General features: G+C 44.0%; 1 protein-coding gene across 2 annotated transcripts in view; it reads right to left on the bottom strand.

Moving 5' to 3' along the window:
• UIMC1 (ubiquitin interaction motif containing 1) overlaps nucleotides 1-15010 on the bottom strand; it is a 114448-nt gene extending 99438 nt beyond the window's left edge. For both annotated transcript variants that reach the window (XM_073651364.1, XM_073651365.1), the window contains exons 1-2: nucleotides 14809-15010; nucleotides 10135-10305 (exon numbers count right to left, since the gene is read on the bottom strand). In XM_073651364.1, the coding sequence (XP_073507465.1) occupies nucleotides 10135-10299 (165 nt within the window). In that variant the 5' untranslated portion in view covers nucleotides 10300-10305; nucleotides 14809-15010. The remainder of the gene's footprint in view (nucleotides 1-10134; nucleotides 10306-14808) is intronic.
• Nucleotides 15011-26288: the final 11278 nt, after the last annotated feature.

Raw genomic sequence — 26288 nt, 5'->3', positions numbered from 1 at the left:
AGATGGGGTGCAGAGTGTACTTTAATAAGAAAAAAATGAACTTTTTAGAATTTACCAAATGGCTGCAATGAAACAAAGAGTGAAAAATTTAAAGGGGTCTGAATACTTTCCGTACCTACTGCAAGTCTATGAGAGCCAGAACCAGGCTCTCATAGACTTACATTGAGAGCTTGTTACTGTTATCTCTGACTTCCGGTCAGTCAGACGTTGCAGTCACAAGATGGCGGATCAGGACCTGAGCGGTGCCGGCGGCTGGTAAGTATAATACTAGGGTCAGGGAACTTACATTAGGGACACCCCTCCAGCTCTGAAATAAAAAAAAAATAAAAAACGCTGGAGTGGTGCTTTAAAGAGAACCTGTCATTTTGCATGACTTTTCAGAATAATGAGAACTATCACCATTTCTAGCCATTATGCGACTTGTATTCATCATTTGTTCACGGCCTTGCTCTCTGCAGGCTCTATCTCTAATTGTCAGAGAGGGTGGACAGTAGATGCAATCAAGTGTCCCATAAACAGTCCACATAGAAAGAGGAGACCCCGCTTCCCCATCTTTCTGTAGCACACCCACATAAGCAGAAGTAGCATGGAAGACAATAAACAGCAGTACTGAGCAGGGTAGCTGCGAGTCTAGCACTGGAGTGAGAAAACACCTACTAGTAAGCAGCAGCATCTCTGCCACTCTCTTACTTTGCAACTCCTTACTCCTCCCCCTTTCCATAGAAATCTATAAGCAGCATGTAATCTGAAGCCTCAAGGAGTTGAATTTTTGTCTCAGTCAACACTGCTTGCAATAGGTTTTGAAAACTAAGAGGAAGAGGATGATAAAAAGGGATGGATAAGTGAAGCAAGAAGCATTTTTCTCTATTAATACATATTGCAAAGCTTCTTATAGTCTATATATACACTATTAAGTTAAGCAAAGTTTGATGAAAGGAGTGACCATTTTAAAGAGTTTTCTCAAAACACAGCTCGTGTCCATATGTCCTGTTAGGTAATCAAGATATTCTATTACGACACAGAGTTTAGCTCCAGCTCTGTCAGCTTCCAGCTATTCACTGTCAACGAAGAAAAAATGCTGCAGATTTTCTAAACCACAGCATGCTCAGTCTGTTGCCAATTTTTACCATGGATTTCACCCTTCTAATGTAGCAGGATGAGAGATGCCAGTGAACCTACAGCAAATTCTGCATTCTTGGACTTTGCTATGAAAGGCAGGAAATAGTCCATCACTTCTAGACTTAACCTGATAATACAATTATCTGCAGCAGTCGCTAGAGAGGAAATGTTTGCTTGTATTGGTTTCCCCCCCAGCAAAATCAGCTACTCTGACCTGAAAAAACGTTTAATCAGCTACGATTATTATTATGACAAAACGCCAATCTTTATGGATTTCCCCCATTGCATTACATGCAAATGGGTGAGGATCAACTGCCCAATACTTATGGTGTGGCCCCCTACACTATGTCAGTGGAGAGTGCATAGATCCTTATAAACATTAGCCAGTAGTGCCGAAATTGCTGACTTTCATTCAAAATATATGAGGGCCTTAACCCCTTCACCCCCGAGCCTGTTTTTCACCTTCATGGCCAATATTTACAGTTTTGACCAGTGTCACTTTATGAGGTAATAACTCTGGAACCCTTCAACGGATCCCGCTGATTGAGATTGTAATTTTGTAACATTGTATTTCACGATAGTGGTAAAATTTATTTGATATAACTTGCGTTTATTTGTGAAAAAAAAATCTGAAATTTGGCAAAAATGTTGGAAATTTTCACAATTTTCAAACTTTTAATTTTTATGTCCTTAAATCAGAGAGTTATGTCACATAAAATAGTTAATAAATAACATTTCCTGCATGTCTACTTTACATCGGCACAATTTTGGAACCAAATTTTTCTCCAATCCCCTCCACGACAGCACCACCTGGAGGTTGACTCCCCATCCAAATTAGGGACAGGAAACACAAGAGGTTAAATAGCCTCTCCCCTATACTATCCCCAGTGTTTTCCTGTCCCTATGGGATAAAGAGGTTCCTAGGGTAGCTGTGGCCGGCAAGCAGTGCCCTAATAACATACCTGAGCCGGGCTGCAGGGATCGAGCACCTCTGGCCTTCCTCCCCTGTTAGCTCCCGTTCCCTCCGGAGTGGGACCTCCCCACTCTCCTGCGCCTTCGGCTAAATCTGAGTGGGTGGTGGGCTGGGGGCCTCCTGTATTGTCCTCCGTCCTCCATTGCAGTGTACGGCGCTCATGCAGGACACACCCGAAGTATGCGGTGTTCGGCCGGCAACGTCACTTCTGGTTTGCGTTCCACAGTGGAACACATGGGGCCGCGGCGGGAAATTTGAAACAGCGGTTTTTCCCTAAAATGGAGGAAAACTTCCACCTGATTGGTGGGAGTTGGTGCTGGATCTCAGTTCCTTCTATAAAAGGCCCAGATGAGAAGACACCGATAAGGTAGGACAGAAAATGTCTGTATCTATGGAAGGTGTTGTCTCAAAGCCTGCATCTGCAGAGCCCTGCGTGAACCCAGCCCCAGTAAGTACTCCTGGGATAGGTTATTCCCCACTCTCTTGAGCAGGATCCGAAAAGTTTAAATACATCTTCCCTTCTAATTTTAGGGAGACAAGGATCCTGCACCGAAAGAGGGTGAAAGTACTACAATACGCAAATGTGCCATTTGTAGAAAAAAGCTTGCTTCAGGCCATAAGAAATCCCTGAGCCAGAGATGTACAGAGAATATTGTGAAAGAGGAACAGCCGTCCCTTATGGAAGAAGTTATGGGAATGATAAGGCAGGAAATACAGTCCTCACTAGCTTCCTTCTCACAGTCCTTCCAGCAAGAGAGGGCTGAGGGTCCTCCCCCGGCTAAAAAGAGGAAGTATCCAGTTAGGGATACTTCAGACTCAGAGGAGAATATTTCTATGGAAGAGCTTGAAGAAGGTGACCTGAGTGCAGATCAGGGAAGTGAAGAGGACAAAAAGTACTATTTTTCATCAGAAAATATGGAAGAGTTGTTATTGCAAGTGAGGGACACTATGCAGGTGGAGGAAGAGAAGAAAACCCGTACAATTCAGGATGAGATGTTTGGGGGCTTGAAGTCGAAGAAAAAGCTAGTGTTCCCGGTGCACAACAATATCTGTAGTCTCATCATGGATGAATGGGAGTTTCCGGATAAAAGGTTAAATATTGCTGGAGAAATTAAAGATTCCCGCTAGATGAGAGAGTATGACTAAAGCATGGTCAGAGATTCCAAAAGTAGATGTTCAAGTTGCGAGGGTGGCGAAAAAGGCGACCCTTCCATTTGAAGATTCCTCCCAACTAAAGGATCCAATGGAGAGGAAGATTGACAGCCTGTTGAGGAAGACATGGTAAACATCTGCGGCTTCCCTGAGGACAAATATCGCCTCGACTTGTGTAGCACGATCCATGCTCCTCTGGTTACAGCAATTAGAGGATCATCTCTGGAAAGGTACTCCTAGGGAGGACCTTCTTGCATTTCTTCCCCTACAGCAGAAAGCCACAAGATTCTTAGCGGATGCCTCTGCAGAGTCTGTTAGAATTGCAGCAAGATCGGCAGTACTATCCAATTGCACGAGAAGGGCTTTACGGCTGAAGATGTGGAGCGGAGATAATGTGTCAAAATCAAAGCTTTGTTCCATCCCGTTTAAAGGAGAATATATGTTTGGCTCGGCCTTGGATGACCTATTAGAAAAAGCTTCGGACAAGAAAAAATCTTTACCAGAGCCAAAAGTTCCAAAAAACTTTAGGAAGAGGCCATTTCTTCCATCTCAGCAACAGCAATCGTTTCACTATAGTGGGAAAGGAAAATCCGGTCGCTGGTCTTACACCAAAGGTGGAAGAGGGAAGAATATTTTTCAAAACTCAAGACAAGACAGACAATGACACCAGGAAGGTAGGAGGCAGGGTTGCAAGTTTCCTTCCACAGTGGCGGCTAATATCAACAAACAGAAAGATACTGGAGATAGTGGAAACAGGAGTCAAAATCGACTTCGCTGCTTACCCACCAAGAAGAGTAGAGATAACCTTGTCTTCCTCAAGATTGCAGAAAGTCCTAATATCAGGTTTTCAGGATTTACAAAATGCAGGAATAATATCAACAGTTCCTGGCAGAGAACGAGGAGAAGGTCACTATTCTCGAATATTCTTGTTAAAAAAAGGCATCAGGTGCCTACAGGATAATTCTCAATCTGAAACTTCTCAACCAATATGTAGAATACAGAAGGTTCAAGATGGAATCTTTAAAGTCCACAATTCCACTGATTGGGGAAGATTTTGTGAGGGCAACAATAGTACGCCTCTTGCAGGTCTATCATGTGCCAATTCATCCTTCTTACAGGAAGTTCCTCAGATTTGCTGTAAGTCAAAATCAAAGAATACATCATTTTCAGTTCAACGTGCTTCCCTTCGGGATTTCGTCGGCTCCCAGCTTGTTCACGAAGCTCATGGCGGAAGTGGTGGCCTTTGTAAGATGGGATATGAGTATCATTCCATATTTGGATGATTTTTTATTAATGGCTCCCTCAGTCCCAATATTGAAGGAGCACCTCAAGATGACTCTTCATACTCTGGTATCATTGGGATGACTGATAAATCGCGACAAGTCGGATCTACTTCCCTCCACCAAGAAGATCTTTTTGGGGATTCTTCCAGATTCCCAGCAGCAGGCCTCATTTTTGCCAAGGCAAAAGCAAATTCAGCTGAGGTAAAAAGTCCGTGCACTAATGAACCAGAACAAGGTCTCAATAAGATTCGCCATGTCCATCCTGGGGACCATAACTGCCTCTATTCAAGCAGTACCTTGGGCTCAAGCACATACAAGGGTTCTCCAGAGCTTCATCCTTTCCCACTGGGACAGATCTCTATGTTCCCTCACCAGCAGGATTCATCTACCAGAGCAGGTGAAAGTATCTTTAAGATGGTGGTTTTGTCCGAGAAATCTGGAAAAGGGAACAGTATGGTTTCAGCATCCGTTTGCGTCAGTCAAGACAGACGCCAGCAAGAGGGGATGGGGAGCCGTAGTCTCCTAGGTGGCCTTTCAGGGAATTTGGTCGCAAGAAATTGCGGATCAGTCCTCGACCTTAAGAGAATTGAAAGCGGTGGAAGAAACCCTTCTGGCAGCCGAGTCCCTACTTCAGGGGTCGCATGTCAGAATATACTCGGACAATATGACAAGGGTAGCCCACCTGAGACATCAGGGAAGCACAAGGAACAGAAACCTGCAGTTAATCTCAGCAAGGATCTTTCGCTGGGCAGAGCTTCATCTTCTGTCGGCTCTGCACCTGAAGGGCTCCGACAATTATCAGGCAGATTTATTAAGCAGAAGGGACATTCATCCGGGGGAATGGAGTCTGAACTGGAAAATATTCCACATGGTTGTACAGATATGGGGAAATCCAAAAGTGGATCTGTTCGCAAACCCCGAGAACGCGAAAGTAAAAACTTTTTTCTCCCTGGACCCCAAGGATCCTGCAGAGGGGATAGACGCATTTGCTCATCCTTGGAATGTTAGACTCGCATATGCGTTTCCCCCAATTCCGTTGTTACCAAGGACTTTACAAAAAATCAGGGCCGAAAGGGTAAAAACAATCCTCATAGCTCCGATGTGGCCCAAAAGGGCATGGTTCGGAATATTGAACAGTTTGAAGGTGGCAGATTCGTTGATTCTTCCTCAGATACACAATCCTTTGCATCAGGGTCCGATCTACCATCGGACCCCTCAGAATCTCTCCTTAGCAGCCTGGCTTCTGAAGCCACCATCCTGAAAGCCAGAGGCTTTTCAGAGGAGGTAATCCATACACTGCAGAAAAGCAGGAAGCAAGTCATGAACTCCATTTATGGAAAGACCTGGAAGACCTTCAAGCTGTGGTATGACCCTCATACACTCGATCCCTTTCAGCCGAATATATCTAAGATTCTGGATTTTTTGCAAAACGGTCTGTCTAAAGGATTAAGACCAAGCACTCTTAAAGGTCCAGATCTCGGCCCTAAGCTTCTATTTTGATACTGACTTGGCCCAAATCAGATGGATTAGGAGATTCATGACGGCTGCATCACGAATGAACCCGAAGAGAGCAAGAAATGTTCCGCCTTGGGATCTCAATACGGTTCTTAAAGGTCTTACCATGCAACCTTTCGAGCCAATATCTGAATCTCAAATAGACAAGCTGTCATGGAAAGCAGCATTGTTGATAGCCCTGACTACAGCTAGGATAGTGGGGGAAATTCAAGCACTTTCCATCAGAGAGCCTTACTTTCGGGTTTTGGAAGACAGAATCATCCTCCAGTTGGAGCCTTCATTTCTTCCCAAGTCTCATCTGAATTCCATATGTCTCAGCCTATAATCCTTCCATCCTTTTGTCAGAATCCATCAAATAGCAGGGAAGAGGAGTTCCACTCGCTGCATGTTAGAAGGACTATCATCTTCTACTTTAGTCAGACTGAGTCCTGGTGACAGGATCAGAGCCTATTTGTGCAATATGGAGGCCCCAACAAAGGGAAGAAAATCTCAAAAAACACGCTGGCAAATTGGATTAAAAAAGCGATTTGTGAAGCATACAAAAATCAAGATTTACTTCCTCCAGAATCCTTGAAAGCTCATTCCACCAGAGCTATGCCTGTCTCCTGGGCTGAAAAGGCTAGCGCATCCGTCGAGCAGATTTGCAGGGCGGCTCATGGTCATCCGTCCATACCTTTGATAAACATTATAGATAGGATGTAATGTCAAATAGAGACCTAGCATTTGGAAGGAAAGTCCTTCAGGCGGTTGTCCCTCCCTAAAATTCACTCTTTGGTATTGCTCCAGGTGGTGCTGTCGTGGAGGGGATTGGAGAAAATAGAATTAGTCTTACCGGTAATTCGGTTTCAAAGACCCTCCATGACAGCACAAGTAATTCCCGCCCTTTCTTGATTTATGAGAAAAACTCCTTAGTGTTAATAAAATATTATTGAAGCATTCATTTTGTGTGGTCCTTTGAAAACATTGGGGATAGTATAGGGGAGGGGCTAATTAACCTCTTTGTTTCCTGTCCCTAATTAGGATGGGGAGGCAACCTCCAGGTGGTGCTGTCGTGGAGGGTCTTAGAAACCGAATTACCGGTAAGACTAATTCTATTTTTTTTTTTTTTTGTTAGGAAGTCATAAGGGTTAAAAGATGACCAGCAATTTCTACTTTTTCCAATAAAATTTACAAAACCATTTTTTTAGGCACCACATCACATTTGAAGTCACTTTGAGGGGCCTTTATGACAGAAAATACCCAAAAGTGACATCATTCTAAAAACTTCACCCCTCAATGTGCTCAAAACCACATTCAAGAAGTTTATTAACCCTTCAGGTGCTTCACAGGAATTTTTGGAATGTGGAAGAAAACAATGAACAGTTAACCTTTTTCACAAAAAAAATACTTTAGACCCAAATTGTTTTATTTTTATAAGGGTAACAGGAGAAATTGCACCATACAATTTGTTGTGCAATTTCTCCCGAGTCAGCCGATACCCCATATGTGGGGGAAAACTACTGTTTGGGTGCATGGCAGGGCTCGGAAGGGAAAGAGCGCCATTTGACTGGAATAATTAGCGGACTCCATGTCGCATTTGGAGAGCCTCTGATGTGCCCAAACAGTAGAAACTCCCCACAAGTGACACCTCAAGGAACTTATCTAGATGTGTGGTGGGCACCTTGAACCCCCAAGTGCTTCACAGAAGTTTATAACATTGAGCAGTGAAAATAACAAAAAAAAAAAAAAATCACATCTTTCCCACAAAAAAAATCTTTTAGCCCCATTTTTTTTTCAAAGAGAAATGGACCCCAGAATTTGTTGTGCAATTTCTCTTGAGCACGCAGATATCCCATATGTGGGAGAAAACTATTGTTTGGGCGTATGGCAGGGCTCAGAAAGGAAGGAGTGACGTTTTGGAATGCAGACTTTGATGAAATGGTCTTGCAGGTGTCATATTACGTTTGGAGAGCCCCTGCTGTGCCTAAACAGTGGAAAAACCCCACAAGTGACCCCTGTTTGGAAACTTGTCCACCTCAAGGAATTTATTTAGATGTGTGGTGAGCACTTTAAACTCACAGGTGCTTCACAAAATTTTACAACATGGATCTGTAAAAATGTTGTTTTAGCGCCATAATTTTTCATTTTCACAAGGATAGCAGGGAGAGATGGACCCCAAAATTTGTTGTGCAATTTTTCCTTTGTACACCGATACCTCATATGTGGTCGAAAACTACTTTTGAGGCACAGTACAAAGCTCAGAAGGGAAGATGCGCCACATTGGAGTTCAGATTTTGCTGGACTGGTTTGAGGGTGCCATGTCACATTGGCAGAGCCCCTGAGGTGCCAGAACAACAGAATCCCCATAAGAGACCCCATTTTACAAACTACACCTCAATGAATTCATCTAAAGATGCAGTGAGAATGTTGACACCACAGGTGGATCACAGAATTTTATACCATTGGGCAGTAAAGAAAAAAATAATTATATTTTTACCACCAAAATTTTGTTTTAGCCCCAGATTTTACATTTTTACACTTGGAAATGAGTAAAAATGCCACCAAAATTTGTCCCACAATTTCTGCTGAATGTAGAAATACCCCATATGTGGCTGCTTAGCCACATGGTGAGACTTGGGAGGGACAGAGTGCTAGTTTTTGCAATAAAAAGCGCCTTTTAGTGTGTGACAGCTGCCAAACATAATAACCCGATGTTAATCTGGTATCGCTGTAATTGCACAGACCTGAAGTTTAAAGTCGTCTAATCACTTATACCGCACGAGGAACGGCGTAAGAAATAAATAAAACTCATTTTTCACCTGCTGCCTATTTGATCATTCTGCCTCCCAAAGATCGCAGTAAGGCTCGGCGCACAGTAATCCTGCGCTCGGCGCTTACATCAGGATTTCTGTGTAAATCTCTGAAATACGCGATTCATACAGAACCCCCAAGCGGAACATTCCCTATAATGAGGAAGATGGAGGCACTGTGGACACTGGGTGGCCTGTGATCTGGCGGTGTGCATCTTTTTAGGCTTGCATAAAAGTGCCGTCGGCCACAGTTTTGTGCACTTCTGAAAAGAAGGACACTGCTGAACGGAGGCCAGACGGAGTCCGTAGTAACTCTGCTGCCTCATTATATTGAATGGATCTCTCGGGGGGTTTCATCTGAATCACATCACTCGGAGATTTAGATGGAAACCCCAATATAAGTGCTCAGAGTAAAGCGCAGGGGATAAATGTGATCCCAAATGTTATGTAAAATGTTCCCAACAAAAGCTTCAACTCAATCCACAAAAAAAAGCAAGTCCACACTCCGGTCCATCAATGGAATTATACGGGCTTCCATGTTACTGGTAGCACAAAGGTTCTGGAAAAGCACTATAGCTCCTTGATCCCCAAAAGAAATTCAGCAAATTCTGCACTCCCAAATCCAAATGCACCCCCCTCCCTTCTGAGCTCCAGTGTGTGCCTAAACCGCAGTTAGCATCCACGTTTGTCATTTCTGTAGCGATGAGTGCCTGCCTAATCTACAGGTGCGTGTCTCCAGAAGCATTAGCTAGGAACAACGTACTGGTCACTACAACGGCAGTTGAAATTCTCACTCTTCTCACTAGATCACTTCATCGGGGTCACTTTGAAAGCTCAGGTGACCCTGATGTCGTCATGACATTGGGTCACCATGACAATGATAGAGCCTCACGATGATGTTGCAGGGTCTCCGAATCAAGGGTAGGGGGGCTTTCTTCCCACTGCCTGCACGCTAAATGCTGCGAAGGCAGCACTTAGCGGGTTAAAGTGCTGGGAGCGGTGCGGGCACCGCTCCTGGCACTGAGTCCCGGGTGTCAGCTGTCAGAATCAGCTGACACCCGGCGGCGGTCGCCCAAGCACAACCCTTTGTGACGTATATATACTGCAAATGTCGGGAAGGGGTTAAAGGGTTGAAGTGCCTTGTGACAGCTATGCTGTGGAGTGCTGGGTGTCCCACCGACCAGATACTGATGACTGATCATCATTATGAAAGTGGTAGAACAACCCTTTAAGTCCACTTTAACATAGCACTATTTATTAACTATGCTCCATTATCTATTCTACTGCTAGAACCCATACATACCATATCATCACTATCAGAGATCACAATAGACGCATCTTCATTCTTAGTCCCATTTTCAGGACCAATATCGACAGGGGCTTCGAAAATAGACTCCGCATTATCTTCCACATATTGACTGCAAGTTCCTTCAGAGAATCGAGGCTTTCTGCGATGGTGCATACTCATCAACACCTGTAAATTATAAAGCAGCACAGAAAAACAATGTGAAAAAACCTACACAGTGGGAGAAGCAGCCTTAAGAAAAGAGTTCAGATCAGATTGAAAATAAATCCCAAGCCGTAAAAATATTAATTATATATTGTGAATATGTTCAGAAAAGAAGTGTACATAACAGCTGGCTGCAAATCAAGAATACAATGCATTATAAAAGCCAAAAAAACAAACAAAAGCTGTAACAAACACGTTGTTAAAAAAGAATCGTTTTATCCACTGGCAAAATCCTGCAGACTTCATAAGACAGTTATGACACTCCAAGTGACTTTTGACATATGTTTTTATAGTCATCAGTACAAAGCAGCTTGAAGAATGACACTTGATAAAGTATGAATGGAAGATATTAAACTGGTGGAAATTTATGAGGCCACTTCCACCTGTTTTCTTCTGGAAGAAAAGTGGGATAAAATTTGAAACGTTTTTCCAACAGAAAACAGGAGCATTTTACACTGCTCTCACCACTTTTCTAAACATGAGCCGAGCTTAAAGGAATTTTCAACATTCAGGAAAATGGACTCAAAGTGCTGTAAAATATCTAAAATAACAAACAGAGCACATATTCACCTTCCCAGAGGCCAGCGCTGGCTTCCCGCTGCTGCTCAGGTCTCAGGGTTTTGCCTGCAGCCGTAGCACACATCACCGCTGTTGCCAATCACGGAGCTCAGCAGCTCGTGTTGTCTACCATTTTGGTATTTTAGAGTTCTTGAAGTCCACTTGCTTAAAAGAGGACAATCCCTTTAACAGGAGGGAGATGGCCAAAAGGTGAGCATCCCTGTTGATCGTCCAAGACTTTACAGCGCCAACAGGTATCATGCATGCATCTTGTTCTAGAACAGATGCATAACACTTGTCAGCCGGAGGCACCGTAGCGACCCTTCAAGAGTACGTACGTGCATATGAGACAATTGCATAGGATGCAAAACATGGTGCAGTTAAGCCACACGTTTCACACCTTGCATAGCATTGCATTTCAAATCAAAAGTGCTGGCCAATTTACAATGCAAATATTTTACACAGCGCATTAAAGGGAATCTGTCACCACTTTGGAGTTATCAGACCTTTACTAAGGGCATACAGGGTATAGAAAAGTAAATCTGTACTTACCTGTATGACCCATAGTAGAGGTGTGATTTCAGAGAAAAACACTTTAATCAATTCTATTTTGCACAGGCTTGATGTCCTATGTACTTATTATTCCCCCAAATCCCTGACTATGTGCTTAATTATCATATCCCCCCCCCTCCCCTGCACGTCACAGGCCCTGTGACGTGCACTGTGCTCCCTGACTTCCAGGCATGAGCAAAGCGCTGCTTACATAGAGCAAAGCGCGCTCTATCCCGACTCCTTCTGCCTGTGCACTGCGCCGCAGGAATCTATTGCGCAGGCGCCTGGAAGTGACAGTGACTCCCCGGCGCCTGCGCAATAGAATCCTGCGGCACAGTGCACATTAGATGGGGCCGGGATGAAGCAAAGCGTGCTCTATGTGAGAGCCCGGAAGTCAGGGAGCACAGTGCACGTCACAGGGCCTGTGACGTGCAGGGGAGGGGGGGGGGATATGATAATTAAGCACATAGGCGGGGATTTGGGGGAATAATAAGTACACAGGCGGGGATTGCTTGGCATCCCCCGGACACCAAGCCTGTACAAAATAGAATTGGTTAAAGTGCTTTTCTCCGCAATCAGACCTCTACTATGGGCCATACAGATATGTATAGATTTACTTTTCTATAACCTGTATCGTCACAGTAGAGGTCTGATATCTCACAGGGGGTGACAGATTCCCTTTAGCAAAGATGGTGCTTCCTACTCCATTAGACTTCTATGCATATGAAGTCTTAGTAAACTACCCCTCCAATATGTTTATATGAAAAGCCATTGGCATGTATGACAGTCACCCGGAAATGCAGATAGACATACCGAGTGTTGTCAGGGAGAGAGTACACTCTAATACTGCAGTGGATGGGGACTACCAAAAGCAGCAATAAAATATCCTGCAAATTTCTGAATAGAGAGCGCAGCACATGAGCAATCACCTCTGTGTCTTGGATTGTGGGTCCCATTATGCAAAAGTTAGAGATGTGACCCATAGCTATCATAATTTTTTTCATGACTGTACGCTGTAAAAGTAAGTACATCCTCTTCAAATTCTAGGGTTTCAATAATAATTAGTAAAAACATCCGGCCCTTAGTAGATCTCCAAATTCGGTAAATACAACCTCAGTTGACAAATAAGCCTTCTCGTTATTTATTCCCCATACTGCAGAAGCAGCGTGTGAAAAGTTAAGCAAACCCTTACTGCTTATGTAGGGTATAAAAAGGTAAATAGCAACCATGTGCTGCTGGTTAAAGTTCCTTGATTAATTGTCAGCAAGTGTGACCACCCCTATAAAGCAACAGTATGGGCAGTTTGCTGGTCTGGAGCATTCAGGAGTGTGTTAGCACAATGCCAAGGAGGAAAGACATCAGCAATGATCTCAGAGAAGTAACTGTTGCTCAGAAGGCCATTTCCCAAATAATTTGGACTCCATCATTCTACAATGAGAATGATTATTCTCAAGTGGAAAACATTCAAGATAGTTGGAAATCTTCACTAGAATGAATGTTCCTGCAAATTCACCAGAGCGTTCAATGGTCAGAGAAATAGCAACTCAAGAGCTACACCTCAGACTCTAAAGGCCTCAGCATGTTAAATGCTCAAAGCTCATGACAGTAAGTCAAGAAAAGACTGAACAAGAATGGCTTGTCTAGAAGGGATACCAGGAGTAAGCCTCTTCTTTCTTCAAGTTTGCAAAGTTGCATCACACCAAAAGACTTCTGGGATCAATCTTCTTTGGACAGATGAAAATAAAGTAGAGATGTTTTGCCATAATGCCCTGTACCATGTTTGGCAAAAACAAACAGGACATATCAGCTCAAGCAGCTTATAGCAACTGTCAAGCACATACATGGTGGAGAGCTGATTATATGGACTTGTTTTGAAGCTACAGGACCTGGGCACCTTGTAGTCATTGAGTCAAATGCGAGGCCACCTATCCAAAAGTTAAAGCGCACCTGTCAGCAGGATTGTGCTCAGTAAACTACATACACTGTCAGGTGGGCGACATTACACTAACATTATACCTTGGTTGATGAAATCCGTCCTGTGGTTCTTGTGCAATATTTACTTTCAGTTTGTAGATAATTATATGCCCGTGCTCCGGGGCGGCGCTCTATCTGGTGCTCTGCTTACATATTCATCTGTATGCTCTTATGACAGCTCACTATGCCTTCACTGACCTGCCTCCTATTTTACCTAGCCCCGCACTACTAGATGCATTATGTAAAATAGGAGTCAGGTCAGTGAAGGCATAGTGAGCTGTCATAAGAGCATACAGATGAATATGTAAGCAGAGCACCAGATACAGCGCCCCCACAGGCCGCCCCAAAGCATATCATTATCTCCAAACTGAAAGTAAAGATTACACAAGAACCACAGGATGGATTTCATCAACAAAGGTATCATTTTAATCAGTGTAATGTGGTTTACTGAGCACAATCCTGCTGACAGGTGCGCTTTAAAGCTTGGTCAAAACTGGATCATGTAACAAATGAAGATCCCAAGTACACTGGCAAATCTGCATCAGAATGGCTGTAAAAAGAAAAGAATCATGTTATTACAATGACCCAGTCAAAGTCCAGACCTCAACCCAATTGAATTGTTCTGGTGGGAGCATAAGAGAGCTGCGCGCCCCAGAGGCCGCTAGAGGGCTGAGCGCCGTAGAGACGAGTGGGGGTAAAACTCCTCCAGAAACATGTGACAGTCATACAGGAAAAGATTGTCAGGCTATTGCTACTTCAGGTGGTTCTCCAAAGTATTTCTTCATGGGGTGTACTTAATTTTTCCCATACTGCTTCAGCATTTCAACCTAGTTTTTTGGAAATAATGACAAAATGTAATTGGCCACGGGGTGTTCTTTATCGGAGGTTACATTTACTTAATATTAAGATCTTGTAAGACCCAATTTTTTTGTATGGTCTGATATGTAAGACCATAGAAATCAAGGAGGGTGTACTTAGTTTTTCCTCCTGCCTGTATGTACCATCAGCACCAGCTAGCTTGCTCTTTTGTGCCATCTTTGTGAGGGGTCCAAGATTGGTAAAAGCCAATGATGGTACGACATTGCTGTACTGCACTATGGCAATGGTGTCATGACATCACTTGTGTTGACGCACGTCTCCCCCTCTGACGAGTACTTGGTACATGCTTCCGGACCACAGCTACGGCCTCAGTACGAGGGGATTCCACACTGCTGAAAGTATGCAGCAGAGGGCACACCGTGGTCATATAGCAGGGAAGAGGCATTCTGGGGCTCTTACTACACTACAAGTCCCAGCATGCCCTGAAGAGCTCCGGCTCATAATGTCCACGGCCGGGCGGGTGAGCTGTAGCACTGCTAGGGGGATTTCTGCCATGGCACTCACCTCTGGAGATAACTATACTGCTGCCGCCGGCCTTCGGATGGACATTACTGATCAGTACGTAACGTTAGCAGACAGCACTGACAAGGCGCCGAAAACACTACACTTTACCGAGAGCCAGGGCGCGCGCCACAAGCTTCCTGCTCCCGCGTAACAGCGGCGGGGGCGCGCAGAGGGGCGGCCCAAACCAAGTGCGTCCGACAAAAAGGGGACGCCACTTACTAATGATCGTCTTACCATTGGAAGAAATGATCCTGCAGCTCGCAGAAGGACGGTTGTCAAGGTCACAGAAAATCACCAGCCTGGGAAAATGATAGTTCAAATTCACAGCTGGACATATGGGGTCCTACTGTGTTGTATCCCTCATGATGGGGTGCTATCCCTCATGATGGTGTGCTGTCCCTCATAATGGGGGGCTATCCTCATGGTGTGCTATCCCTCCTGATGGGGGGCTATCCCTCATGACGACAGGATGCTATCCCTCATAGTGTGCTGTATATGAGCTGCATTTGATGGCGCAGGTTCTAAAGTCAGCAAAGCCCATGTGCTTCCATACCCTGCATTGTGATATTGCAGTAATCAGGGTCGGACTGGGGTGTCTGGGGCCCACAGGAGAAATTGACACTAAGGGCCCACCCTACAGCCATATGCACATACCTGTTAGCCGTTACCCCCTGTTATAGTGGAGCGTTGACTATAAAACACAGGCGGCTCTTGCACAGCTACTGTGCACATACTATAACTGTGATGTATAATTACGGTATGTTACATTATAGGGGTTCTTTAATGAAAACAATTTATCACTGATCCACAGGTTAGGTAGGAGATATATTATTGATTGGTGGAATCCGACCATTGAAAACTGCACCGATCAGAAGAATGGGGAACTGTTATCCCTGAAAGGACACTTTTATCCCTATTTTAAAATGGAGCTGCAGGTGGGACGTCTGACCGTAGCTTCATTCATTCTCTTTGGGGGCTTCCAGAAAAAAAACAAGAGCAGCGCTCGCAGCCACTGAGGGAATGAATGGATTGGTGGTCGAGTTGCCCATGAGCTCCAGTCTAATGGGGAGAAAAGCTCCACATTCTGCAGATAGGTGCAGGTCCCAGCAGTCAGACCCCCACCAATCAATAACTTATCCTAGGTCACGTTCACACATTCGGTATTTGGTCAGAATTTTACATCACTTACTTGTAAACCAAAACCAGGAGAGGAACAATCAGATGAAAAGTATAATAGAAACCTGTCACCACTTCTGTATTTATCACCCACTCCTGGTTTTGGTTTACAAATAATGATGTAAAATCCTGACCAAATACTGAAAGTGTGAATGTGGCCTTAGGATAAGCGATTACTTGTTTTCACCTTAGAACCTCTCTAAGTGCATATTTGCTACTGTGTAATAGACACAGGACAGGGAGGGGTTAAATGTCAAAGTAATTAATCTCTATTGGAAATAAAGAATCTTCTACTTATTGATATCAGAGAGAACAAGTGAATCCTTCATACACAATGTAATCTCCTATACCAAGACCAATAATACCACATAGAAGGGGACAAATACAGTCACACTATGACCAGATCACATATTACCACCACATAGTGACTGAATAATACCACATACAAGGAACAAATACTGCCACACCATGACCAGACCACATATTCCCACCACATAGTGACCAAATAATACCACATACAAGGGACAAAAACCAACACACCATGGCCCGACCGCATATTACCACGATATAGTGACCAAATAATACGACATACAAAGGAGAAATACCCCCACACCATGACCAGACCACATATTACCACCACATAGTGACTGAATAATACCACATACAAGGAACAAATACCGCCACACCATGACCAGACCACATATTACCACCACATAGTAACCCGAATAATACCACATACAAGGGACAAAAACCAACACACCATGGCCCGACCGCATATTACCACGATATAGTGACCAAATAATAAGACATACAAAGGAGAAATACCCCCACACTATGACCAGACGACATATTGCCACCACAGTGACTGAATAATACCACATACAAGGAACAAATACCGCCACTCCATGACCAGACCACATATTACCACCACATAGTGACTGAATAATACCACATACAAGGAACAAATACCGCCACACCATGACCAGACCACATATTACCACCACATAGTAACCCGAATAATACCACATACAAGGGACAAAAACCAACACACCATGACTGGACCACATATTACCACTACATAGCGACCCAATAATACCACATACAAATGAACAAATACTGCCACATCGTGACCAGACCACATATTACCACCACATACACGTGACAAATACTACCATACCATGACCAGACCACACGTTACCATTACATAGTCACCGAATAATACTACCATAAGGATCATGAATAAAAAACACAATACTAATGCACAGGAGCTCTGTATACAGTGTATAGTGTGCAAATATTTACATGTAACACACTGACTCACCAGTGACGTCTCTAGTTGAAGTCCTTCATCTTTGCTTTTCTTCTTGATCCGGCACAGACCGCCATCACTTATTCTATCCAGGACTTGTCGCTTCAGAAATAACACACAGTCAGCAATAGCTGATCATTTCTACAGCACATTCCCACTTATTCCCTGATTTCTACACTACAGCAGATGAAGAAAAAAAGCGACATAGTGCCACCCTGCACAGTAACAGGGCCTCCCTTTTGTTACTCCCCCATGGAGAACAGCATCCTCAAAAATAAATGATATTACAGCAGTAATGTCCCCTACAGTAATTATGTCCCCACTTGCCACCATAAACTAATAATACCTCATTCTGTCCCCCATACTGTAATTGTCACCCATCCTGGCTCCCTTTATTTAATAATATCCCCCATCCTAGGCTCCCATGTATCTCCCCCACCCATCCTGGGCCTGTATGTATCCCCCCCCCACCCATCCTGGGCCTGTATGTATCCCCCCCACCCATCCTGGGCCTGTATGTATCCCCCCCACCCATCCTGGGCCTGTATCTATCCCCCCACCCATCCTTGGGCCCGTATGTATCCCCCCACCCATCCTGGGCCTGTATGTATCCCCCCAACCATCCTGGGCCTGTATGTATCACCCCTCATCATGGGCCCCTATGTATCATTCTCTCCCTCTCCATCCTGGGCCCCTATGTAGCACCCCCCCATCATAGGCCCCTACGTAGTATCCTCCTCCCCCCATCATGGGCCCCTACGTAGCATCCGCTCCCTCATGTGCCCCTATATAGCATCTCCCTCCCCATCATGTGCCCCTATATAGCATCTCCCTCCCCATCATGTGCCCCTATAAAGCATCTCCCTCCCCATCATGTTTCCCTATAAAGCATCTCCCTCCCCATCATGTGTCCCTATATAGCATCTCCCTCCCCATCATGTGCCCTATATAGCATCTGCCTCCCCATCATGTGCCCTATATAGCATCTCCCTCCCCATCATGTGCCCCTATATAGCATCTTCTTCCCCATCATGTGCCCCTATATAGCATCTTCTTCCCCATCATGTGCCCCTATATGGCATCTCCCTCCCCATTATGTGCCCCTATATGGCATCTCCCTTTCCATCATGTGCCCCTATATAGCATCTCCCTCCCCATCATGTGCCCCTATATAGTATCATCTCCCCATTCACTCACTACCCTGCCCATTCATGAAAGAAAAAAAAAAAAATCTTCTTACCTTCCTGCGCTCCCCCGGCGGCGTCCTCTGCAGCTTCATGTCGGTGTGGTCTTCTACAGGGCCGTCGACCGATCAGAGGCTGCACGCTGACAGCAGCCCGCCGGCCGGAGGCCTCTTCAGATCACTGCTATGCGCTGTGCACTGACGTCAGCGCCCGGCGTATAGCAGTGACATTCAATGTCCGCCGGCCTATCAGAGGCCGAACGCTGACATGCGCTGCTTTGATTGGCTGGCGGCCTTTGAACGTCACTGCTATGCGCCGTCTATATGCAGCACATAGCAGAAGACAGGAGATGTTCCCGGTGGTGGCGGAGGCCCCCTCCATGATCAAGAGAAGGTTAAGCGGCGCGCGACGGCCTCTAATAGGCCTGTGGTCATAAAGACCACGGTTACCAGCGGGGGCCCACCAACCACCCGGGGCCCACAGGGGCATCTCCCAGTGTCCCAGTCCGACGCTGGCAATAATCACAGATTGATGCTTCCTTACCTTGCCCATCAGTCCGTGTCATACAGATCGGATGGATCCAGGGGAAAGAGTTTGGAGATGTACCCTATTCTGGCCCTATTAGCTAGCTTATTAATTTTTAGTCCACAAGGATGTGGATACCATAGCCTCAGATTCATAGATATCCTGAAGAATCCGAAAGGTAGAAACGAGTTGGGAGGCACGTGGGGTGTCTGTAGGCCATTGTCTACACAGGGTCAGCTGTGGACTGCTCTTCTCAGGCAGGAGTCTTGCGGTTACCAGGGTCTCATAGACCTAATAGGGCCAGAATAGAGTAAGTCTCCAAACTCCTTCCCCTGGATCGGATGGGTCTGTATGGCACGGACTGATGTGCAAGCCCTTCTGGATGGGTGAGACAATTCCTATTTATATATCTCACCTTCCTTTTTTTTGCATCTGCTGGAACGCTTCCATTACTTTAAGTGACTCACTTATGTTGTTAGTTATGGTGGCATCCATCACTGTGGATTTGGTGTTTTTTTGCTTGTGTCTATTTAAAGTGTGATTAATTATTAAAGCGGCTAATTTTATTTACATTAATATAGGTTGCACATATCAAATATTCAAAATCCAGGCACGGACCACAATGTCCAGACAGGTTGAGGGTTCACTGACCTGAACTCAGCAGCATTACATATTTGTATGAAGGTTTAGACGACGCTCAGTATGTCCAGACATCGCCGTCTGTACTTAGACTGTGAATGATAGACATGTGAAACCAGATAACAAGCAGAAATATTGAGAAGTCTAGACATGTGAAACCAGATAACAAGCAGAAATATTGAGAAGTCTAGAAACATAAACTTCTAATGTATTTTTCTGTAAAAAGAAACAAATAGCAATTGACGTTTACCATACACATGTAGTAAAACAGCAAAGAGGAATATGGGCGCGTATTCCAATGGCAAAGGATTATCAAAGCTAGACATCAATTCCACAACGTAATCATTGATCCTACGTAATGTTAACACAGACGTCTGTCTCACAGAATAATGTACAATCTGGCAAATGCATAGAGAAGATAGAACATTCTCATCCATCTGTTGTTCAGACATCAAGCGTCCAGGTATTCCGGTAATTCCATTTTTGTGGTTCCCATCAATGATAGGAGGCCAAGCTGCCAAATTATAAACACTGTCATGGGTCTCAAAAGGCAAACCTAGACAAAATAACCAGTGTAATCAACGTTTCCTTAGAAGAATATGTTGGATAGTATATATATTTTGTTAGTGCCGGGTAAAGAAAGTGACCAGGTTGATGGTTCAGAAAACTATCATGGCTAATTACAATTTGCACTGGTCATTTTATTTAGCCTCCACTCCAGCGCCTATAACATTGTGAAAGTTATTTTGTCCTAGGGTTGACTTTTAAGACCCATGAGAGTGTTTATAATTGGGCATCCTCGCTCCCCCATCATCGATAGGAACCACAAAAACTGAATTACCAGTAATACTAGATTGCATGGACACTTGATGTGTGTACACCAGATGGGAGACAACAGTCTATTTTAGCTATTTGGTAGATTATACAATATTCTGTGAGATGAACGTGTGTGTTAACATTACAAGGGATCAATGGTTACATTGCGTATAATACACTGCGTGCAGGATTATTAGGCAACTGAGTATTTTCACCATATAATTTTTATACAGATTTTCCAACTCCAAGCTGTATAAGCTTCAATGCTTATGGGATGAAGCATATCAGGTGATGTGTACTTGTGAAATGAGGGAGGATATCAATACCCTTTACCAAGGTGTGCAGAAATATTAGGGAGCTTGTTTTCCTAATCAAATTGGGCCAAAAAAGATTTAACTGACTCTAAAACATCAAAAATTGTTAATTCTTACAGAGCGAAGCAGCACTCGATGCAAAGATATTGGGTTGTGATCACAGAACCATCAAAAGTTTTGTTGCAAATAGTCCAAAGCTTCCCCAGCCCCCTATAGGTTCTACTTGGTTTCAGTATCAACAAACGGGAAATAACACTCAGCCAATCTTTGGATCACCGCTGCAGCAGAAGTACCAACTGGCATCTGAGCAGGGTTTGGTGAGGCTGATTATTTATTTACCTGTCCAAGGTGTTTGAAACATAAATTTGATCCTGTAGACCAGGGTTCTCCAACTCCAGTACTCAAGGCCCCCCAACAGGTCATGTTTTCAGGATTTCCTTAGTATTGCACAGGTGATGGAATTATTGCCTGTGTTGGTGATGTAATTATCACCTGTGCAATACTAAAGAAATCCTGAAAACGATCTGTTGGTGGGCCTTGAGGACTGGAGTTGGGGAACACTTCTGTAGACAACCCACTTAAAGGGAATCTGTCACCACTTTGGAGTCATCAGACCTCTACTATGGGCATACAGGGTATAGAGAAGTAAATCTATACATATCTGTATGGCCCATGGTAGAGGTCTGAATGCAGAGAAATGTAGTTTTATCTTCTTGGTTTTTCACAAGCTTGACGTCCCCCGGACGCCAAGCTATCCCTGCCCACCTGCTTATCTCTCCACGGCGCCTGCGCAATGGTTTTTCACAGGCTTAGTCACTCCCCGGCTTCTGCGCAATAGCGCACTGCTGCACTGTGCTCAGCCAAACAGGCCCGGGAAGAAACAAAGCATGCTCCCTGTGAGTCACGCTTTGCGCATGCGCCAGGAGGTAGGGATAAAAGCGCATGTCACAGGGACCTGTGACGTGCGGGGAGGGGGGAAATATAGTAAATGTGCACATAGGCGACTAATTGGTGGAATAATAAGCAGATGGGCGGGGATAGCTTGGCGTCCAGGGGACGCCAAGCCTGTGAAAAACCAAGAAGATAAAACTACATTTCTCTGCATTCAGACCTCTACCATGGGCCATATATAGATTTACTTTTCTATACCCTGTATGACCATAGTAGAGGTCTGATAACTCCAAAGTGGTGACAGATTCCCTTTAAACACGGTGCCCTGGCCCTAGTGTCTATGCAGTCTAAAATATCAAAAATGTCAAAGATACATGTGAGGGACAAAAATTGTTGTGACAGCACTGATCTCCAGAAGTGACACCAATCACATTCAAGGATCTAAATATTCCAAAGTCTTGCAGCTTCTTAGGTACCTAGCCAAAAAAAATGTCCTTTTTGCCAAGATGCTGGTCTTCAGCTTTTGCCTTGCCCCTTACTCTAATTTAACAAGCAAATGTTTCACTACCAAAAGTGATGGAATATACTGATAAAATAACTCAAGAACTACCACAAAAACACGATTTATTTGATATGCATTAAAAAGAACCACTAATTAAAAAAAGGATAACCGAGTGTCACCAATACGGTGGATCCCTTATTTTTCGGAATCTATATGACACAGGCTATAATTATCAAATAAAGTTGCATTCTAACGCTGTAGCATGCAAACATGAAATATATTAAATTGGAATTGCACTATTTGCTCTAGAAAATAGGAAAAACGAAGATACTTAGCGCATAAATTGGCCAATTCATGTATACCCAGCAGCTAACGACAAGGGGATCTTCTTTGCTGGGAACCGAACCTAATGTGATACCTATCCTGGTTAGATAGCCTACATTTATATGGGTAGGTACGATCCTGCTGTGATTAAAACCACCGTAGGCTGATGGGTGGAGTGCTCGGTCTGAGGTCCCATATATAAAAATATCAAAGACTGACTGTCACTTCCAAAAGAGACCAGGTGCTTAATCACAGCAGGATCTTAACTACCCATATAAATGTAGGCTTTCAGCCCAGGAGAGGTATCACATTAGATAGGTTCCCAGCAAAGAGGATCGCCTTGTCATGGCTGCTGGACATACATGAATTGGCCAATTTATGTGTCAAGTATCTTCGTTTTTTCCTATTTTCTAGAGCAGTAATGCTATTCCAATTTCATGCTATAGCACTACATAGTGCAACTTTGTTAGTTATATGGAAGTGGCTACTCCTAGTATGCACCTGTTCACACCTGGTCTCTGTTTGGAAGTGACGGCCAGTCTTTGATATTTGTATACACAGGCTATAATTATAATATCGGTATAGATGGCATAAAAAAATAGCGTTAGGAGTTGTAGGCCAATGTACAGAAACATATACTGATTGGGTGAATTGGAGCAGTGTCAGGTCAGCTTATTGCTGTATTCTCACCACGCAGTAAAAATTGATATTAAGATCTATCTCTCTATACAAATTAATTTTAATCGCTTATATAGTGTCATTAATTCCACAGCGCTTTACAGATGTTATCCCCTAATGCAGACCCCTGCATGGCTACAAAAGTTAGCACCATTAATCCGTTAGCAGGTTTTGCCATGCAATCTGACAGCATTATGAGGTAGGGACAGAGACCCTGATTTCAGTGATGTATAACTTAATTTACTTGGTGCAGGTATGATAGAATCAGTTTTCTCTGTTGCAGATTTAGCACAGCCCAGAATGTTGTAACCCTGCCCACACCACTGAACTGCATCAATTGTGCCATTTAATCCCTTTATTTGTTGTGCAATTTCTCCTGAGCATGCCGATACCCCATATAGTGGGAAAACCACTGTTTGGGCGCACGGCATGCTTGGAAGGCAAGGAGCGCCATTTGACTTTTTGAATATAAAATTTTCTGGAATAATTAGCGGATGCCATGTCCCATTTGGAGAACTCCTGATGTGCCTAAACAGTAGAAACCCCCAAGTAACACCATTTTGGAAACCAGACCCCTCAAGGAATGTATATCTAGATGTGTGGTGAGCACCTTGAACCCCCAGGTGCTTCACAGAAGTTTAGAACATAGAGTCGTGAAAATAAAAATAAAAAAATCACATTTTTCCCATAAAAATGTCTAAATTTTTTTTATTTTCACAAGGTAACAGGAGAAAATGAACCCCAAAATTTGTTGTGCAATTTCTCCCGAGTAAACAGATACCCCATATTTGAGGGAAAACTACTGTTTGGTCGCACGGCAGGACTCCGGAAGAAAGGAGTGACGTTTTGGAACGCAGAGTTTGATGGAATAGTTTGCGGGTGTCATGTTGCGTTTGGAGAGCCCCTGATGTGCTAAACAGTGGAAACCCCCCACAAGTGACCCCGTTTTGGAAACTAGATCCCTCAAGGAATGTATCTAGATATGTGGTGAACACCTTGAACTCACAGGTGCTTCACAGAATTTTACAACGTTGATCTGTGAAAAAAAAATTCTCACTAAAATGTTGTTTTAGCAACAATTTTTTTTCATTTTCAAAAGGAGAGCAGGAGAAAGGGGACCCCAAAATTTGTTGTGCAATTTCTCCCGAGTACGCTGATACCCCATATGTGATCGAAAACTACTTTTGAGGCACAGTGCAAAGCTCAGAAGGGAAGAAGCGCCATATTGGAGTTCAGATTTTGCTGGACTGGTTTGAGGGTGCCTTGACACATTGACAGAGCCCATGAGGTGCCTGAACAGCAGAAACCCCCATAAGAGACCCCATTTTACAAACAACATGTCTCAATGAATTCATTTAAGGGTGTACTGATCATATTGACATGACAGGTGGGTCACAGAACTTTATACCATTGGGCAGTGAAGAAAAAAGTAATTACATTTTTACCATCAAAATTTTGTTTTAGCCCCAGATTTTACATTTTCACACGAGGAACTGGGTAAAAATTGCACCAAAATTTGTCCCATAATTTCTGCTGAATACCAGATATATGGCTGTACAGTACTACTTAGCCACACGGCAAGACTAGGGAGGGACAGAGCGCCATTTGCCTACTGAGGTGCAGATTTTCCTAGAATAGTATGCGGACTCCATATACAGAGCCCCTAAGTGCTAGAAGAGTAGAATCCCCCCCCCACCCCCCAAGTTACCCCCTTCTTTTGGAAATTACACTCCTATGGGAATTTATCTACAGGTGTAGTGACGATTTTGACTCCATGGGTGTTTTCCAGAAACAAGCACCAGTGGATGTTTCTGAGTGAAAATTACAAATCTGTCAGTGTAGTGCCCATACATTGTGCCCAGCTCGTGCTTCTGGAGCCATGCACCTGTAAATTAGACGGGCTGTCATCACTATAGAAATGCCAAACATGTGGACGCAATGTGGTTTAGGCACAGTGTGGGGCTCAAAAGAGGGAAACATTTGGATTTGGGAGTGCAGAATTTGCTGAATTTATTTTGGGGGGCAAGGAGCCATTTCACTTTTCCAGTGCCTTTGTACTACCAGTAATGTGGAAGCTCCCTATGTTTTCTGTTATAAACTGCTACAAGCACTAAGGAAAGAAAGGAATACTGTCCCTACAATAGGACTAAGCTGATTCCCTACGATGCAGCGGGGAACCTGTTCCTTGTGAACAGACCTGCCTAAGTCCTCGGCTAGTCTGAACGCAGACCTATAGATATAAGGGAGGGGTCCCTACAAGAACTAAGGACTGAGATAAAGTTGGACACCTCCTAGCAGAAATTGTAGCAGAGAAAAGACAAACAAACAAAAAGTACTAGTGGTCAAAAGACCAAGCAAACTACAGAGTTAGGTACAAGGCTCCTGGCTAGCTTAAGAGTAAATGTAACACTGAAGTCCAGCAAGGCCAGAAGGGCGGAGCTGGATTATATAGGCAGAAAGTCATGTGACCAACAAAATAGAAAAAGAACTAACAGGAGGGTTCTAACAGTACCCCCTCTTCTATGAGGATACTCCGGATCCTCCAGGCCCAGGTCTATCAGGAAACCTCCTGTGAAATGCTCTGATAAGTCTAGGAGCAGAGACATCATCCGCCTTTACCCAGGAGTTATCCTCGGGACCGAAACCTTTCCAAGCGACGAGATACTGCAATCTCCCTCTATGCCATCTAGAATAAAGAATGCGAGAAATTTCATATTCACCGTCTTCCACCACCGGAGGAACAGAGACAGTGGCGTCCCTATCCGAAACCTCAGCTTTTTTCAATAAGGAAACATGAAACACCGGATTAATCTTCCAGGAGGTGGGAACCTCCAACCTAACAGCAGATTGGTTAACTTCCTGAAGTACCTTAAACGGCCCTACAAATTTCGGGCCCAATTTCTTAGAAGGAATCCTCAACCGCAGATTCTTAGAGGACAACCAAACCATGTCACCAACCGTAAACAAAACCTCTTGACGTTTCCTGTCAAAGTACCTCTTAGATTTTTCGTTAGCCTCTTGAAGGTTACAACGTACATCACTCCAAACTCTCTCCAAATCACCGGAAAAATTCTCCTCCTCCGGCACAGCCGATACCAATTTGGAGAATGACCCAAATGACG

The sequence above is a fragment of the Phyllobates terribilis genome, unplaced genomic scaffold (genome assembly GCF_046119375.1).
Source record: "Phyllobates terribilis strain yellow unplaced genomic scaffold, ASM4611937v1 Scaffold_11__3_contigs__length_659146591, whole genome shotgun sequence".
Lineage (NCBI taxonomy): Eukaryota > Metazoa > Chordata > Amphibia > Anura > Dendrobatidae > Phyllobates > Phyllobates terribilis.
The sequence above is the reverse complement of the archived record's forward strand: the minus strand, read 5'-3'. Positions and strand labels throughout refer to the sequence as shown.